Source organism: Thermobia domestica, chromosome 9 (genome assembly GCF_964235325.1).
Source record: "Thermobia domestica chromosome 9, izTheDome1.hap1.1, whole genome shotgun sequence".
NCBI lineage: Eukaryota > Metazoa > Arthropoda > Insecta > Zygentoma > Lepismatidae > Thermobia > Thermobia domestica.
In genome coordinates, this window is record NC_137462.1 from 210,307,409 (window position 1) to 210,325,912 (window position 18,504).

Genomic DNA, 18,504 nt, shown 5'->3' on the forward strand with positions numbered 1-18,504 from the left:
GGAACGAAGACTAACACCTGTGTTGAACATAGAAACAGAGGGCAAGAGAGTTCTGCATGCATTGGTACAAGAAAATTATTTGTAGTTGTTGAAATAAAGAGCAGCGTATGAAAAAATATTTAAGTCTGATTCTGTTTCAAAAGGGGAATTCAGTGACACACAAAATGATTGGATTGAATGTTTGCCATGTGTTTGAACAATATAGGCATAATTAAAGACGAAATTTTACAAGCAGAGTTTGTTTCAGTTCAAGTAGACTAAACAACGTATGTTTCTTGTAAAGCGCAGATAATGTGATAATCCATCTTCCCCACCCGATCAAGCCCAATTAAATAATTAAACTGCATTACGGCGAATTAAGATAAGCTATGAGTCACATACGTGAATTTCATTATGAAAATTGAGGTTCGGATCGAATAAGTGCTGTCAATGGACTACAATTACGTTAAATTAGCTATGTGAATTTGTCTTCTTGTGTTTCTGTAGTAAAATACTGTATTTATGTCTGATCTGTTTCATTTTATTATTATTATCATTATTATTATTATTATTATTATTATTATTATTATTATTAGTAGTAGTAGTAGTAATAATAATAATAATAACAGTAGTAACAGTAGTAGAACATTCGGCCTACCCTCTTGAAACTATCACCCTTCGCCACTGTATACAATTAATGCATACATTATTTTTCGACGTATTCACAATACATTTTTCTCCTTTTTTAAAATATCAGGTCTTCCTTTTTGACACGTGCCTCGTAGATAATTTTCCGAGACGAGAAATCACTTTTACGACACTCTTTCTGATATGAAACACCTTCAATTTGTGTCGTACGCAACCTTATACTAAAGTGGAAACAAAAAGTGATATGCTTTCTTTCGTAAGGTTTTATTATCCATAACAGTCATCTAAATATAAAAAAAAGCTGGGATGCTTACTAAACCTTACCTTTACATACTCACACTATGTTTCTTAATGATAGTATCCTATGTACGTAGGGTGATCAATACAGACTGATTATCAGTGTCTATGAGATGAATAGAACAGCAAGGCACAGAAAACAAAACGTGTGTGGTGGGAGAAGTGACGAACAGATCGAACAAGTTTGAAGACCATGACGTCAGGAATGTGACCTTGGCAGCCGTTCAAGCGCCCGTAGTTTGTTTCGCATAAGGCAACATGGAAGTGACAAGCGAAGAACAATACAGAAATTCTGTTAACTATCTTGCAAAGCTCAACGTTCCGTGTGTACCCTATCCTCCATATAGCTCTGATTTATCCCCTTGTGATTTCTTTCTTTCTCCAACTTTGAAGAAACACTTCCGGAGACGGTGTTTCGCATCTTCAGGGGCAGTGGTGAAAGCTGCGGAGGCGATGTTGAAAGATTTGTCCAAAAATGGGTTCCATCATGTCTTTGATGATTGGGACAAATGCATCGCATGTAATGGGGACTATTTTCAAAACGATCATCAACATTTGGAGGATTAATACAGGTAATTATGTTTTATTCATTTGTGATTATTCTTTATTGATCAGTCCTCTTATGAAAGACGTCTCAGTCCGTTATGCTAATTGCGAACAATAAAGAGTCACCCTAAAAGAAGTTACAACCTGTAAGGGTTGTGGGAGCTATTGCAACAGAGATAGGTTGCGACACTGCTAGTTTCTCCTCAATGCAAAGAGTTATGAGAATGGACTTGTAGAGGAAGAGACATATTAGATTATTGTCTCAGCTACAGGAAAGAAGAATTGTTGGTTTTAGACCAGGTGAGTAAAATATGATGATTTATTGTTAAGTAACTAACGACCAGTAGGCCTATAAATAACTGTTGTTGACTATGACATTGCTAATGAAGCGTATATACTTTCACTTGTACAAGAATATCAACCATGTTTACAATGACACTCATATTGGAGACATTTTTTTCTTTTTGTTAAGTGAAATGGGTGAGAGGTAAGTTGCAGTAGAAGTTGCAACATGCTCCGGTACAGTGAAACAAACTCATCAATAGTTTCATCAGAACACCGGCTTTCACACAAACCAGTGGCTTTCATACAAAACACCGGCTCACTATAAAAATAATGTATTTCACTTTTTCATAATGCAAGACTTAATTCAACCACTAATGTATTTTTAAACGTAATGCTGCCTGTTCCTACGTCACTGTAATGAAAGAAATGGTAATAGCTTTTAAGCCTATTATATACTACCTACTATATATAAACTACTATATATGTTCCTAATATACGGTATGTTCCTACTATCTATAAACGATCTACATAGCAATATAGATACCAAAATTATACTCTATGCTGACGATATATAAAAGCTCTTGTTAACAATGTATATGACATAACAAAAAAAACTTCGCTTTTGGTTTGATAGTAATCAGTTGGTTTTAAACAATACGAAAATACAATATACGTATAATTTTCCACTCAGCACACGCTAAAAATAGCAATAGGTCCACAGTAAATCTAAACAACCAATACATACAGCTAGTCAAGGAAACAAAATTTTTAGGTATTATAATAGACAAGCACTTCAGATGGAGTAGTCATATTGAAGCAACTATACATAAACTAAATCCAAGGCTATATGCTCTAAGAGTGCTAAAACACACTTTAAAACTCTAAAATACTTAATACAAATTTACTATGGGTCCATATACCCAGTGTTTCTTCCAGACATGTTTTTTTGGGGGGGCACTGAACTCTCGGAGCTCTGAGAGTGCTTCCCCCGGAAGACATCAAAATAATACGTCTATAATAAATAATAAATAGAATATTACCAGCAGTGCCACCCAGAATATTAATAGTGCCCCCCAGAACATTTTTTTTTTTCTAAAAGAAAGACTTCATATACCCTATCATAAAGTATGGCATCCTATTTTGGGGTAACGCAACTGAAAGCAAATCTATATTTATTAAACATCCGTACCATTGCCAACTTACATTACATTACAAGCTGCAAATCGCATTTCAAAAAGTTAAAGATATTAACAGTTTAATCTAGTTATATATATATATATATATATATATATATATATATATATATATATATATATATATATATATATATATATATATATATATATATATATATATATATATATATATATATATATATATATATATGAAATATCCGTTTTCAGTCTTACGCAAAATGAACTTGAAGCGAAAGATCATCATTACAATACTAGAGATCAAAACAAAAAGTCTTACTTTACTAGACTATCACTGGTACAACAGGGCCCCAGACATATGGCAAATAAAATATTCAATGCTTTGCCCAATCACATAAAAATGGAGAAAAACTTAAATAAATTTAAACAAAACTTAAAAACGTATCTATTAGAGGAAGAATTTTATAGTGTTAAAGAATACCTAGAAACTTATGTATAACAATGTAAAACATTTTATGTATATGTATAATCACTTCTGTAAATCATTTTGTTTGTTTTATAATCTCACATCAATACTATGTACATGTGAACTGAACCCTCCAAATACCACGTATTGGTTAGAGGGAGTAAGTAAATAATAATATAGAAAACATGGTAGGCCTACTACTACTTATAAAATAATAATGATAATACCAAAATCAGAAGCCCACATACCATAGGTCTACCATTTCAATCATGACTGTCTTGAGCGAGATTCAGATAGATAGATAAAAGTTAATTAGAAGAAGGTTTAAGAAAGCAGGAGCAAATCTAGAAGACAAACATGAAAGTTATCCAGAACAGAAAGAGGGCAGAAATATTTGCATCATGAAGTTCATCGGAAAGTGATGAGTACTTTCGTTTAGTATCTCTCAAGGCATATGAAAATGATGGAAGGGAGCGGGTAAAGTGTATGTAGTGTAACGGGTGGGCATATTTCTAGAAATGTCCAAAAAGATGTGTTTTATGTCTTTCATCTCTGATTCTTCGATTAAAGAAAGTGTTTTTCTTGTTTGATAATTCCTTTGTAACATTTCTAACAGTAAGCTACAAATAATCTAAATTCAGACCTAGGCCTATCTGAAATTTAAAATATGTAATCTTTGTTAAAGCCTAATAATATTGCAGATTTGTTCTTACGAATATATAGACTTTTTCCTTTGTGTTAGAAAAGACAATTCGTTGTGTAGGCACTACCTACAATGTCAACACATGTTGAATAGTGTCTAACTTATAATATTCATATACGTAATTTTATTTGTATAATTTGAAAAAAAAAAATGAAATCTTTGAGTTTTACGTCCCACGGTTATGCCGGTTAGGCTAAAGGAGACGGTGATGATGAGTAATGAATGAAATGATGGAATGAAGGAAGTGGGAGGAAACGGGAGAACCCCGACAAAACCCACGCACACGGTGTTTGTCCACCACAAAGTTCACTTGGCGGGGGCTGGGATCGAACCCGGGACCCCAAGCACCAGAGGTGAACACTCTACCACTGAGCCACCGCGGCCCCTTGTATAATTTGATTTATAAACTAAGGTTTACGTTTTTACATGCAATATATATCCATATAATTTGATATATAAATTAAGGTTTACGTGTTTACATTCAATATATTTCCATATATTCTAAACATGCTCCATTCACTGCTGCAACTTGCTGTGTATGTGAGTCAAGTTGTAACAGAAGTTAGGTGTTTTGAAATTTTGTATTTTCCAAAATAGTACATGAGTACTGAAGTTCTCAAATTTTCTGTGCTAGTGTATCTTATGGACAATAAGATATCATGACGTATATCTTGAATATACGTCAAGTTTCGTGGACGTATATTGAAAATCGAGAATTACACAATTTTTGGAGGTTGAAAATTTTAAAATTGTTGCAACTAACTCCCCTTTCTTTAATACCACTTGCCTGTCTGACACTATTAAATGCCTCTAGTAACAGGCAATTTGCTGATTATAAGTAAATGATTTAACTGCAAATTAAATTCTTGAATGCAATTACTTTAAAATAACAGCAATTTTCTAATTAAAATATTGTAATGGTTTTACTGCAACTTCAAAAATAATTGTTGAATGCAATTACTTCAAAATAGAATATGGGCACAACCAAATTTACATTTGACTATATTTCTATTTGTGTATTGCAACTTGAACTACATTGTTTCAATGCTGTTTATTAACATATTAGGAAAAGGGCCGTATCAATATTCAGATTTGAGCGTTAATACAAGGGTAGTCAAAAAGTTTCCGGAATTTCATTGTAACTATTTGTTACCTGAACATAGGTACACATTCACTTAATCGCCTTCAAAATAGGCTTCTTGACAACACACACATGTTCCACTGTCCCTGCCATTGCAGGAAACAGTGTTGGGAGTTCTGTTTTGGTATGTTCCGAAATTCAGCCGTCGCGTTGGTTTGGATGCTTTCCATGGTGTCAAAACGGTTACCTCTGAGGCCCTTTGTGATCTTGAGGAAGAGCCGGAAATCCGATAGTGCTAAATCCGGTGAGTAGGCAGGCTGGTAGACGAGGGGAATACTCGTTTCTGCGAGCCCTTTTGCCGGGTTGAACATCGGAACATAGCAAAACAGGATTTTTAGCTTTGTTTCAAATAACTGCAGGAACGGTGGAACAAACAAGTGTGTGTTCTCAAGAGGCCTATTTTGAAGGCGATTAAATGAATGCGTAGTTATATTGAGGAAAGAAATAATTACAATGAAATTCCGGGAACTTTTCGACTGCTCCTCGTATTTGTGTAGTCATATTTTGGTTGGTGGACAAACTCGATATAGCCCTTAATCAAAATTTCAATTAGAGCTGTTAATTAAGCTCGATTTTAACCTACAGTGTACAGCGCGCCTTTGGCTCGAGTGCTACAATTATTGTTGCAGTTTTGTTAAAGCTCCAGACCTGAATGTTTATAGGTTGAAGCACTGAAATGTTTCAATTAACAAATGTTTATTTGACTAAATGTGTTTACCGTACTGTATACGTAACAAAGTGTAAAGTAAAACGTTACTAAAATACATTATTTTAAATCTTCGAAATCATTCAGTTAATTAAAATTACGAAAAAAAGTTGTGGTAATTAAACAATTCGTAAAACGTCTCTCAGAAGAAAAACAAACAAACTATTAAGACTGTTACCGATAAAACGAATAAGAATAAAAGTAGCGCTAGCTTTTACCCATAGACTTCAAAGTCGACGTCACATTCCGACTGTTTTGCTGTTTCATACTATTTTAACCCCTTCAATTGAACAGGCATATGTCGACAGAAAAGGAATTGATCTGGTTCAGTTATACAGAGTTGTTGTTATATTAAAATACAATATTACTGTTTAACTCAATGCAGATACAGGTATAGTAAATCATTTTTTCTAAATTTCCACAGTTACTAAACGCCTGGAAAATAATGAAAAAAATCCAGAATGGCGTATTTTCTAAGGACCGAGGCGTTAAGAAAACTAAGGTAATATATTTCTTGTGCTGCATGGGCATCTTTCGTGCTACGTGATCATTAGAAATAGTCTTTTCACAGTCGTCTAGAACTCCACGGAGAAAAGAACGAAAAAAAAAGAAAAAACAAGGAAGAAAAGATTTCCTTGGAGAAAAATTCTCTTTTAGAGACAAGCTCAATGAAGCGAGAACATTGAAAATAAATACCCCCCTCCGCGCATCTAAATAGGAAGCTTCTGACGTTGTATAGTGTAGAAGCGAAAGGCCCCATCATTTGGCCGAAGAAGGATGGCTCCTCTTCAGAATTTCACATGGAGTGGCAAGTATTGATCGAGCCGTCCCCGACTTTTCAGAGTCCTTGAATGTTCCATCTCCCTGTGATATGTGGAGACTCCTAGTGATTAAGATCACAAAATTGGCCTCTCATCTCTAGAACTACTTATTCTAGAATTTTATATTTTATTTGATCGTTCATTTTTCTTTTTCAATTTTGAAGATAACTCGAGAAGCAAAGTAATATCAAATAATATATATTCCTCTCCGCCTTTGGTTAATTCCAAATAATTGGAAGTCATATTTTCATACCTTGGACCAATATTCGTCTCTTTGTACATTGGTATCTTTGTTCAGTGGAATGCAAAAATTCTTTCGTCCCTTTAAATTTAATTTGCTGAAAAACTACGGAATATTTCTTTCATCATCAACTTCGGAATAATTAGCTTTGGAATGATTAGCTAAGGCTATTCTAATCCTTAACGTTAAGATAATAATAATAATAATAATAATAATAATAATAATAATAATAATAATAATAATAATAATAAAAAAGACTTTTAAAAAATCTTAATCGACTTCAAGAAAGTGATGAAAAGCGGAAAATTTATTATTATTATTAAATTATTATTATCATTTAAAAAAGTTAGTTCGCTGCAAGCAAATAAATTAATGTCTAATACAAAATTGTAGTTTTAGTGGTAATTTTGTGAAGGATTTAATTTTTGTTTCGCTTTGCATAGATTTCAGTTTTTGCTAATATCAGTGGTTCCCAACCTAATTCCTATCACGACCCCCATTTTATCACATCCTCTTGCTAGCGACCGCCTTATAATTTCTGCTTTGTAATAACCTTGTATGGGGTTTTTAATATACCTATTGTGGAGATCTCACGATATCCATCTATTTCTATAATAGTAAAATCCATTTCTTGTGACTTTAAATAATAAAGTGACTTCTAATTTTGGTTAACAAAAAACTTGGACAGTTATTAAAAAAGTTATTGAGTATTTTAAATGTCTTGATAATGTGCGTCACAAAGATTGAACCGGACATTGCCGCACTAGTGAAATAACGCCGTGCTCAGGTATTCCATTAACTTTCAATTTTAATTATATTTCAATATGCAGGTTTTGTTGCATTTGTATTTTTCTGGTATTTTAATATGCAGCTCTCATTAGTTTCATATCGTACCTCCTACATTTAAATTCAGTTTTAAACAACTCTGCACCTGTTAAAAATGTTTAGTAGACCTATTTTTTGTTGTTCTTAACAGTATGTATAAAAAAAAAAAATCCTGTAAGAACAAATTTCAAAATCATACTTAAAAGTATTTTCCGGTATTAGATTCTAATTATATTTATCTCTTCCGCTCATCTTCGCGACCCCCTTAATACCTCTCGCGACCCTCTATGGGTCACGACTCCGAGGTTGAAGAGTACTGTTCTAGATAATAGTAATGAATTATTTTATGCTTTCTATCGTTTTATATTTTTATTTTTTGATCTTTTAGCGCTTTGAATTCGGTTGAGATTTTTCATAAAAAAGATTTAAAAAATATACTTGGCTTTTAAATGTCTTTCTGAATTCAGTTATTTTTCTGTTAAATTTGTTTAATTTTTCTATTTTTTCGCCACCCTAGTAGTTCAGGTAGTTATCTAAACTTAAGGTAAAACACTAACGTCCTATAAAATGGGACGGACTGTGAAACATCAGTGAACATTTTTTTTATACACAATTGCGGCATTGACATTGTCAGTCACTTAGGGGTATCATGATTATGATGTAGCTCGAAGAGTACTATTGAAATTTATACACAAGACCATAGTAAAGATATAAGAATACTCTTTAAATAAAATATTAACCACAACAAAATTAGTAAATTTATGCTGAAGTTATGCGTGATAAATTATGCTATTAACACTATCAGCCGTTGATGAATTTCATGGTCTTGCTTAACTATCATTAGATCCTGATGAAATTGGCACAGAAGCAACGCAGAGGAATACTTTTTCAGATGAAAGATTGGATTCGATTTGAGTGTAGCGCTCGTTAAGCAGCGAGGCTATGTAAGACGTGGACTTACAGCTTAGCAGAATCGCATGGGCTTCCACCGGAAATCTACATTTAAGCCACCGTTTTTCCCCATCTCAATTTTAAGAACTTATTTTAGAGCAACTCTCATTAAAAAAAAAAATAGTTTCATAAAACTCTGCGAACGTAAAAATTACTTGTGCTTGTTTCGTACCTATCACATCAGTTTAATTATAAGCTCTTTTTCTGATTTTGATTTTAGATATTACTTATTTGATTTTGTTTTCTTGCTAAACGAACTAGAGGAGCACTGCTCCACTGTCTGTAGTAGGAAGAACAACTACCACTACTAAAAGTTTGATAAAAGACACGATAGGGCACAAAAATGAAAAAAAAAAAAAATCTGAACAGACTTACTTTTCTGCGCTCTTATTTTGCATATAGCTTTGTGCACTATAAATGTTAATTTGATATTATTTGGTACATTTATTTATTTACTACATGCACTACTTTTGCCAACGAGTCTTCGGCTCGTTTCTAACTATTTATTTATAATTCTATATTTTTAAGTTTGTCCACTAACCAACATGTAGTTACACAAATATTAAAGTAGAAATATAAATATATTTAAGGACCTTGTCCTACTTTGAAATAAGTAAGTTGAAAAAAATAATTTTAAGTTGCAATTAAATCGTGATAATAGTTTTAAATTGTCGTCACGCTATCGCAAACTATTTGTGTCTGACAAACAGGCAGTGCATTTAGCGGCACATATTAGCGTGGCTGTTTACAATTAGGAATTAGTGTGAGTAATAAACTTGCAGACTGAGAGGTTTCTCTTTTATAATTAGAATTTCCGTGAGTCCGTATATATCTTGAGTCATTCCAATCTACCATGGCAGCCGAATCTTATATGTAAATGCTTTACAGCTCAAAATGGGACACGATGACAATGACATAGGAGTTCCTGGTTTGAGGCCACATGAGTTTTTGGTGTATATACAACATCGTGTTTGTGTATTTCTCGAAGTTCTCCTGCGTCCTCTCACATTTTGAACTCGTCAACCATTCCCCTTCATTTCTGATTCGTCTCCTTTAGTTTACAGGATATAACCATATGACGCTAAAATCAAGTTTTGATTACAGCTTATTTTACATAGCATTTTCATTAAACATGAGCTGTATCAAAGATTCGTTTGAAGTACTTTGTTCTGTATGTACTTAGAAACTCAGTGGAAGAGACGATAAATTAAGAAGTTACCTTTGGGGCTGTAGTTTAACGGTCCCGCGATAGACACTTGTTATTCATCCGTTATTATTATTCACTCAGTAGTTAGCAATACACTTCCGCCACATAGATTTTGAACAAAGTATTCTGACAGCATATGAGAGGCTTTGCCTATGATTTGTTGCTAACTCTCCTATTCCTAATTGGAATATTTAATTAATGTCGCCCCTCTTTCATGCTTATGCATTATGTATTATGATTGAAACCAATGTAATTTCGATGGCTTCATACTAGGATTTGTAAAAATGGTAATACTACGTTGAAATTTCATTTTCCACATTATTCGCGGAAGCGTTTGAAACGAATCTACTAATTATTATAGTGCAGATTATGTTTATGAAAGGTGTTACAGTAAAATGAGAGATCGATTAATACAAGTATGACGTCAAACAACGAACGAGTAGATATTGTATTTTTTCTGGCACGATTAAACAAGAGGGGAAGTAAAAGTTAACTTCTTAATTTTAGAAGACTGTAAGACAGTATATTATATGTATTAGTGTAGATTGAGGAGACAACGGAAATTAATAATCCCTAGTTATTATTGAAGAATAAAGAGATTATCTGTCCGTCCGTGGGTTATTCCAGACGATAACTCCTGAACGAAAGCGAATTTTTGAAGTCTGTTTTTCGCAAAAGACAGTTACAGCGATTATCTTGACCGACTTTGTTAATGAAATGAATTCGTTAATATCATCACGGTGACGTTAACGATGACTATCTATATATGTTAAAAATCTATAATATCCTCAAACTTCTACGCAATCTGCATAATAGCAAAGAAATGTTGGATACACATAATAAAAGGAAATGAAATGAAATCTTTGAGTTTAACGTCCCACGCTTATGCCGGCTAGGCTAAAGGAGACGGTGATAATGAGAAATGAATGAAATGGTGGAATGAAGAAAGTGGGAGGAAACGGGAGAACCCAGAGAAAATCCACGCAGACGGTGTTTGTCCACCACAAAGTTCACTTGGCGGAGCAGGGTTTGAACCCGGGACCCCATACACCAGAAGTGAACGCTCTACCACTGAGCCCATAATAAAAGGATATGTAGTTTTTCTTACTGCAAAATGCCACTCCAAATACCCCAAATATGGAATCTCATGATCCTTTTTACTGTCTTTAGCAGAGTCTATATTTAACTATTAACTTGTTTGTAGGAAATCAAAGTTATTTTTACTGTGGTTGAATTATGTATTGTCTCAATGCCTACTACATTTACAGCAGAATTACGATTAATTAAAAGTTTCGTTTAAGATACTAGTCACATTGGTATCCAAACAGAATATTTATAGCAGATCTTATCTTTCAACTTCCAGTTATCCACTTTCTTTCACTGACCAGACAGAGTGGAACATTTCACAAACGAACTCGTAAAAAGCAAGGAAGGAAATGTAGAATCTTTTTCTCCCCCATTTAGACTCGCTACGTAATTTCCTTTTAACTGCAATACAATCAGTGAAGATCCTGTGGATGGAATTCGCGGAAGAAAGCTAATTAACAGAAGACGCAATCCGTGGAACTGTGAAATGCGTGGAATTTGAGAATCTGCTAACGGTTGTCAGTAATGAAACGCTGTTTCTTCTCATTGCGTTTGTAATTAAGCACTTCTCACATTGACTTAAATGATCTCAAGCTTCTTGTTAACTACTTTAAAACGTTAGTTGGTTGTGACTTCTATGTGTCAAGATGATATTTCCAGGATTGTAACTAGAGCTACATAAATCATAAATACGCGTAAGATACACCATTATATTTTAATATTAACTAACTAATTAACAAACTCTATGGCCTATGGAATCCCGAGGTTCAATGCCACTTTCACAAAAGCTCTCCACTGACTTCTATTCTTAGCCAATTGGATCCAGTTTCTAATTTGTATTCCTATTTGTGCGAGATCCATCTTAATATTGTCTTCCCATCTCTGCCTAGTCTTCCTAATGGTCATTTTCCGATTCGATTTCCAGTCAAAACATTGAGAGCGTTCGTAGTTTGTTTCATTCTGGCTACATGACATACCACCTGAACCTCCTACTCTTGATGAACCTAACAGTGCTTGGTAAAAGATAAAAATTAAGCAGTTCCTCGTTATGAAGTTTCCGACATTCTCCATTCCTGTAACTCTTGGGTCTGAATATTCGTCTCGGAATTTTATTCTCAAATACTTTCAGTCTGCGTTCTTCCTTTAAAGTAAGTGACCATGTTTCGCAACCATACAGTACAATAGACACGAATATCATTTTATATACAGTATATCAAGCTTCAAATTCCTCGACAGAATTCTCGACGACAAAAGATTTTGAACTGAATAATAATGCAAATTCCTTGTTTTCAGTCGATATGTAATTTCTTTTTGGATATGATTTTGGCCTGTTAATATTGATCGTAGGTATTTGAAAGTCACAAGTCGTAGCAACCATTTATAGAACAGCGGCAAAGTCATTCAGAACAACGGTCACTCAGCTAATGCACTGTGTATATTATTGTGAAGCATTGAGTGTTTTACCTTATCACAGATTAATCCCATTACATTTATTAATCTTATATTTAAAGCTCGCTGTTTATATTTACTTGTTTGTTTGTTTATTCCATATACAAATTTACACAGTAGGACTATTTAAAATAAATTTTAGAACATACTATCTACCTTAAGCTGGATCATATGTTATTTAGAATTTTTATGCGTATCCTAAGGGGGAATAGGAGGTTTAAAGGAGAGGTGATTTAAAATGTATGCCAAAATTAGAGAATTTCAAAAGTTCTTTGAAGTTAGAATATGAAATTCGATATAAGAACTCCGCGATAAAAAATAATAAGACACTTGTTCAAGCAATTTCGTAAATTCCACTTCTAAGAGGGAGGGCGTAATTTCGTTGAGTTGAGTTGATTTTAAGTTTAACCTTCCGTTCAACAGCGAGGCTATATGAGACGTGGACCTACTGATTAACGTGGAATCCGAACCACATGAGGTCCCACTTGGGAATCCTACCCAGGTCTCCCACGCCAGAGGCGCACACGCTAACCGCTTAGCCACGTAGGAGCTCGAGGGCGCAATTTCGATAATCCAAACTGTTGAATAGTTCAAAATTAATTTTGGAACATAGATAGTACCTATCGTTTTTTTAATGTTTTGATTAAAAAGTGAGAAAAGTGTTCAAAATTATTGCCAAAGTAGGAAATTTCAAGTCCCTCAAGTAGGAGAAATGAAACTCAGTATATAATCTCCTCATTTAAAATAGTTATTGTATACTTTTTCCCTGTTTTCGAAAATTCTGCTTTCATGAGGGAAGTGGAAATTCTATATTTTAATTTCTAAAACAATAGAGTACCTCAGGAATCCCTCAATAACAGCGCTCCATTGATTGAGTAATATATTTTGAATTTTCAGATATCCCTCTTGGCTATATGATTAGTGTATGTGTATTCGGTGCTGGAAACCCGTGTTCGATTTCCCGTGATAGTTCTTGTGGTTCGAGTTCCACGTTAATCTGTAGGTTCACGTCTTATATAGCTTAGGTGCTGAACGGGACCCTAAATTCCAATCTAACCTATCGACATTTCAGTTAGACAAATCTCATAGTATATTTATTCGGATCGTGATAATAGTCAAAACATTATATGATTTATGTAGCATATTATACCATCTCCATATCCATTTGTCTTTGCATATTAACTAATTATTGTAACAGTTCAAGTGTTTGCTGTACTTATTTTCTATACGTAGGCCCATGTTTTTCACCTTCGTATAGAGAAAGGTGACAAACATTTTCTTGCATACTTATTTACTACATTCATAAAAAAATTCTGTGATACATTTTTATACTTTTTAATATCCAAAAGTTTGTTCTAAGGTCATTAAACTAGAAAGAGAATAATACTAGAAAGTGCTATCCAGAGTATAACAAGCTGTAGGCATAAAATCAAGGATGGAAAAAGAACCCCTCTGTTTGCTCCAGAACCGGTTCTGAATAAAGTTAGGAGCTAGTCTCATTGTTTTGTTGTATGTAAGAACTGTCCTCAGAACCGGTTCTATTGTTTTGTTAACTTTAGAAATCACTCCCAGCCCAGGTTCTATTGGTTTCTGAACTTTAAGAACCGCTCCCAGAACCGGTTCAACATATTTCCTACATTTAAGAACCGCCCTCGAAACTGGTCCTACATTTTGACCATGGTTCAGGAACCGGTTCAAGAATCTGTTTGGTTTATTATGAAGTGGTTGTGGAACCGGTTCCGGAATATGAAGAGAAAATAGAATCGGTTCTGAGATGCCATGAAACTACAGAGACCGGTTCTTGTGTTGGTCTTTTAGGTGAGATAAAAGTAGACCCAGTTTTTAAATGTAAGAAAAATCTAGAACCAGTTCTGATGCTCTTTCTGAGAAGTCAGAAGAGGAAAGGGCCGGTGTTTGTACCAGATTTGAAAAATGAAACAAAAGACCGGTTCTGCGATAGTCGGTACCCGTCCGTGGATACCATACAAGAACAAGTAAGACATACCTGGGACGTCCCATGGACATCTTGTTTTCGTCTTGACGTCCATCTGATATCCACGGGACGTCACCAGGATATTTTCTGCTAACGTTGTTTCCTCTGTAGGAAATGATGGACTGATTTATTTATTCCATTATTTAGTTTCTTAATTATTCCCTCAGTCGAATATATAACTCCAGTTATAGAAGGCGTACATTTTACGTTTACATACAAATAAATATATGAGATATTTGTGTGCAATAGGATAATATAATAATTGTAATTACAATACATACATTAGTTAACTATATATTATTATATATTATAATATAGAATTAACATTATAGAATAGAACAAACTAAGATTAGTGGAAAATAGATGAAATAATAAATAAATATTAGATTCACAATACTATCGAAAAAGAAAAGTACAGTAATTTGAGAAAGGTAAATTTGTGATAAGGTTCTAATATAACATCATATCGAGATAACGCATAAATGTATAGTACAAAAAGAAAAAGGAAAGAAAGAAGAAAAATGTACTAACGCAAAGAATTGATTTTCAGATGCATAATATCAATATAGGACAAATTACATTCAGTGGAATATTAAAACGAAGCGCTATCAATAAATGTATACATATCGAAATTTAGTATCAGTATCACTGGGTTCATATTCTTTTTCGATATATATTTCACAAACATGTAAGAACCGCTGTTAGAACCGGTTTGACGTTCTCCTATCATATTAGAACTGGTTCAAGAAACGTTCCTGTCTTAACTCAAGAATTGAACCGAGAATTACTTTGTATGAAAACAGTTCTTAAACCGGCTCTTGAACAACAGCCTAACTCTGAACTACTCCCAGAACCGGTTCGACTTCTTTCCTAACATCTCAGAACCGGTTCGACCCTTTTTCCTAACGTCTCAGAACCGCTTCCAGAACCGGTTCGACCTTTTTCCTAACATCTTAAAACCGGTTCTTCATTTTCTTGATGTCTCAAAACCGGTTCAAGAACCGCACCTCTCTGCTCTTAACATCTCAGAACCGGTTCGGAAACCACTTCGTGAAGAAAACAGAATGGTTCCTTAACAAAGCCACAACCCAGAACCGGTTCAGGAACCGGTCCGGAGCGTTTTCATTTTCCATCCCTGCATAAAATAAAGTTTTAGAGTGCAAAATCGAAAAAAGTAAATCCTTAAACCTAAGGCACGTTGGCTCACATCACTCATTTAGTGAAACTTTGTGTACAATAACCACATATACGATTAGGCACCAAACTTGAGGAAGAAATTATTATTATTATTATTATTATTATTATTATTATTATTATTATTATTATTATTATTTTGTATTTTATTTTACAAGAACGGTATTCTAATGCTCAACCGAACTGTATATTTAATGTGCCTTCAATATAAAATTAAAGCAGTTTTACTTACATCCCAACATGGACTCTTCCCTTTCTGCCCAACCAGCATGTATATCCTTTCCTTTTCTGTTAGTTCTAGGACGGTTCTTGCCCAAGCTCCACCACTGGTCCCTTGGAAACTTTCTCGACCTTTGCCTCCCCCTGCACCTTTCGCTATTATTCTGGAAGAAGATAAAAGAAAATACAATGTACTTACGTATTCCATTATTTCAATATTCCATGTGTATTTCATTACTTCGATAACACATACAAAAAAATACAGAAATATAAATTAATAACGTTGTAATATACTCATACCAATAATGGATATTTATAAGTAGTACGAATATAAGTCACTAGAAAGGTGTCTCCTAAATATATTTTAAATCAGATTTGTACAACATACCAAGAAAATTATAACAAACCCGAGAAGAAATAGATAAAGTCCTTGTGAGGCAGTCATTAAATTATAAAATGTTCTTTTAGGGAAACCTACGTCTCGCACACAAAACATGGTCACACACTGAAGCCATGAGATTAAAAACTGTATATTTTGTTATGCAACATTTAAAATGTGAAAGCCCTGGATTGCTAAGATCATAATGTTCTCACACGTTCGAAGAAATATGATATTGCATATGATCCGTATACTTGCACTCATTATTAACTTTGCACTGATGAAAAATAGCATTAGGTTGATCTAAGCGCAGATGGGAGGACAACAGAGAGAAGTTTGAATATCCAACAAGCTTCAATATCATTGATATCCAATTGCTTTGAGGAAATTGCTGGTTGATGGATCTCGGAGAAATAGAAATAGGAAATAGAAACAGAATCCAGTTGGCTAAGGGCAGAAGTCAATGAAGAGATTTAACATTCGGGTTGCATAGGTCTAGCAGCGTCTTATTTCTGACTGGGCAAACAAAGCAAGCTGACTACGGACGCAGAACTCAGAGGAGCGGTAAAGGAAAAACAATCAACATTTGAAATAATTATTTTTTTCTAAATTATTATCATTACGTTTTAGGTTTTGCTTGGTTTGGATGATTGTTTTTTTAGTTCTATATTGCAATGGAAACTATACATACGGATAAACAGTGTGTGAATAAAGTAAAACTCTCAAAGATACGTATAATTGGACGATATTATTAGTGGACAACTTATCACAGAGTGGATGTAATGGTGGATGAGGGGCCTCTGGCCATGAGTTGTTTAGGAGTGCAAGATGTTTAAATCAGTCACTCGGTCATAGAGTTAGTGAGTTTGTTCCTTCCCTAGAAATAATATCCGGTGCACGATTATTAGACTATCGGCCAATAGGGTTAAAACTAAAAATAATTTTATATCTGCCGATTTATCTGTCTGCTCAACATTTATGTTTCAGAACTTTAGTATTTATTATTTGTTGCTATCTGTTGCAGTTTTTGTTATGTCGATAAAGATTGAAACCGGAAATGGATGATTTCTATCACTTCCTATTTGAATAAAAAAAATGCTTGTTGATATCGATTACAGTTTTTGCTCAGTAGAAATCAATATTGATACTGAAAGTACAAGTAAACTTTCACTACTTCCGATTTTAGGGCCATAATAATAGTATCTTTTCTTGAGACGCTGAATCAATTAAGAAAAAAGCAGTATCATTTCTGTTCTATGGCAATCAACGTTGAAACTGGAAACGGTTGATCGGAGGAGATGAAGCTTATTCTTGGGGCGCTGAGTAGAATCCAAAAAACGCTTATCGATATCTTTTCATTTTCGCTCTTGCTACTTGCCGACAGAAAGACTGATGGATAGACAAAGCCGTTGTACAAGACTTATGACACTTATGCATTTCATAGTTTGAAAAACCATTCATGTTCCAAAATATTGTTCGGGTTTTCAAACTCTAAACTTCAAAGGTAAGATAAATGTTTCCCTTCATAAAACAAGTGTGATATACCATTAGCTTAAATAGCATGACGTGGGACATTAGTACTACATTTGTATTTGACACTAATGAAATATTGTTTGAGCTAATTTCTTCTTATTGATTTATGATCTCCAATAAAACTGGAAAGAAATGTTAATTGTACTCTTCGCAAAACTAGATTCTGATATGACTTCATTTAATGTGGTGGCATTCCTTCATTCTTATCATCATGAAGTTCGATCCCCAGAACGTCTTTACTGACTGTGGCATTCCTGGTAGTTTCTCCTAGCGAAACACAATACATTTTAAAATTGAAGGTTGTGTCTATGTCTTGTCATCAAAGTATCTTTCAAAGACAAAATATGTCCTTCAAACAGCAACTTGACTCATTTCTTTGAATCAACAAGCAGAAATGGAAGTTTTAATGTAAAATATCCTTAAACAGGAGACATATTTAGATTTTTGTGACCAATAGGTAATAAAGGATATTGAAGCACGAAATACGATTTCTTCGTATTTTCAGTTGCATTACATCAAATATTTTTTATGAACCAATAATAATCCATTCAAGTCATAGAAGTGCAACTTTTCTGCCCATATTTTACCTAAAAACTTCACTGGGGTACTTTTGATCTAATAGGGATTTCAACTCTAAAGACGTGTGGAGTGTTTAAAGTGTGTGACATAACGTTATAGTTT

At 33.9% G+C, this 18,504-nt stretch overlaps 1 protein-coding gene across 1 annotated transcript in view; it reads right to left on the bottom strand.

Annotated features, from left to right (window-relative positions):
• Alk (Anaplastic lymphoma kinase) overlaps positions 1 to 18,504 on the bottom strand; it is a 1,262,077-nt gene that overhangs the window by 237,374 nt on the left and 1,006,199 nt on the right. Inside the window, exon 13 of the mRNA XM_081725826.1 lies at positions 15,925 to 16,075. Within this exon, the coding sequence (XP_081581952.1) occupies positions 15,925 to 16,075 (151 nt within the window). The remainder of the gene's footprint in view (positions 1 to 15,924; positions 16,076 to 18,504) is intronic.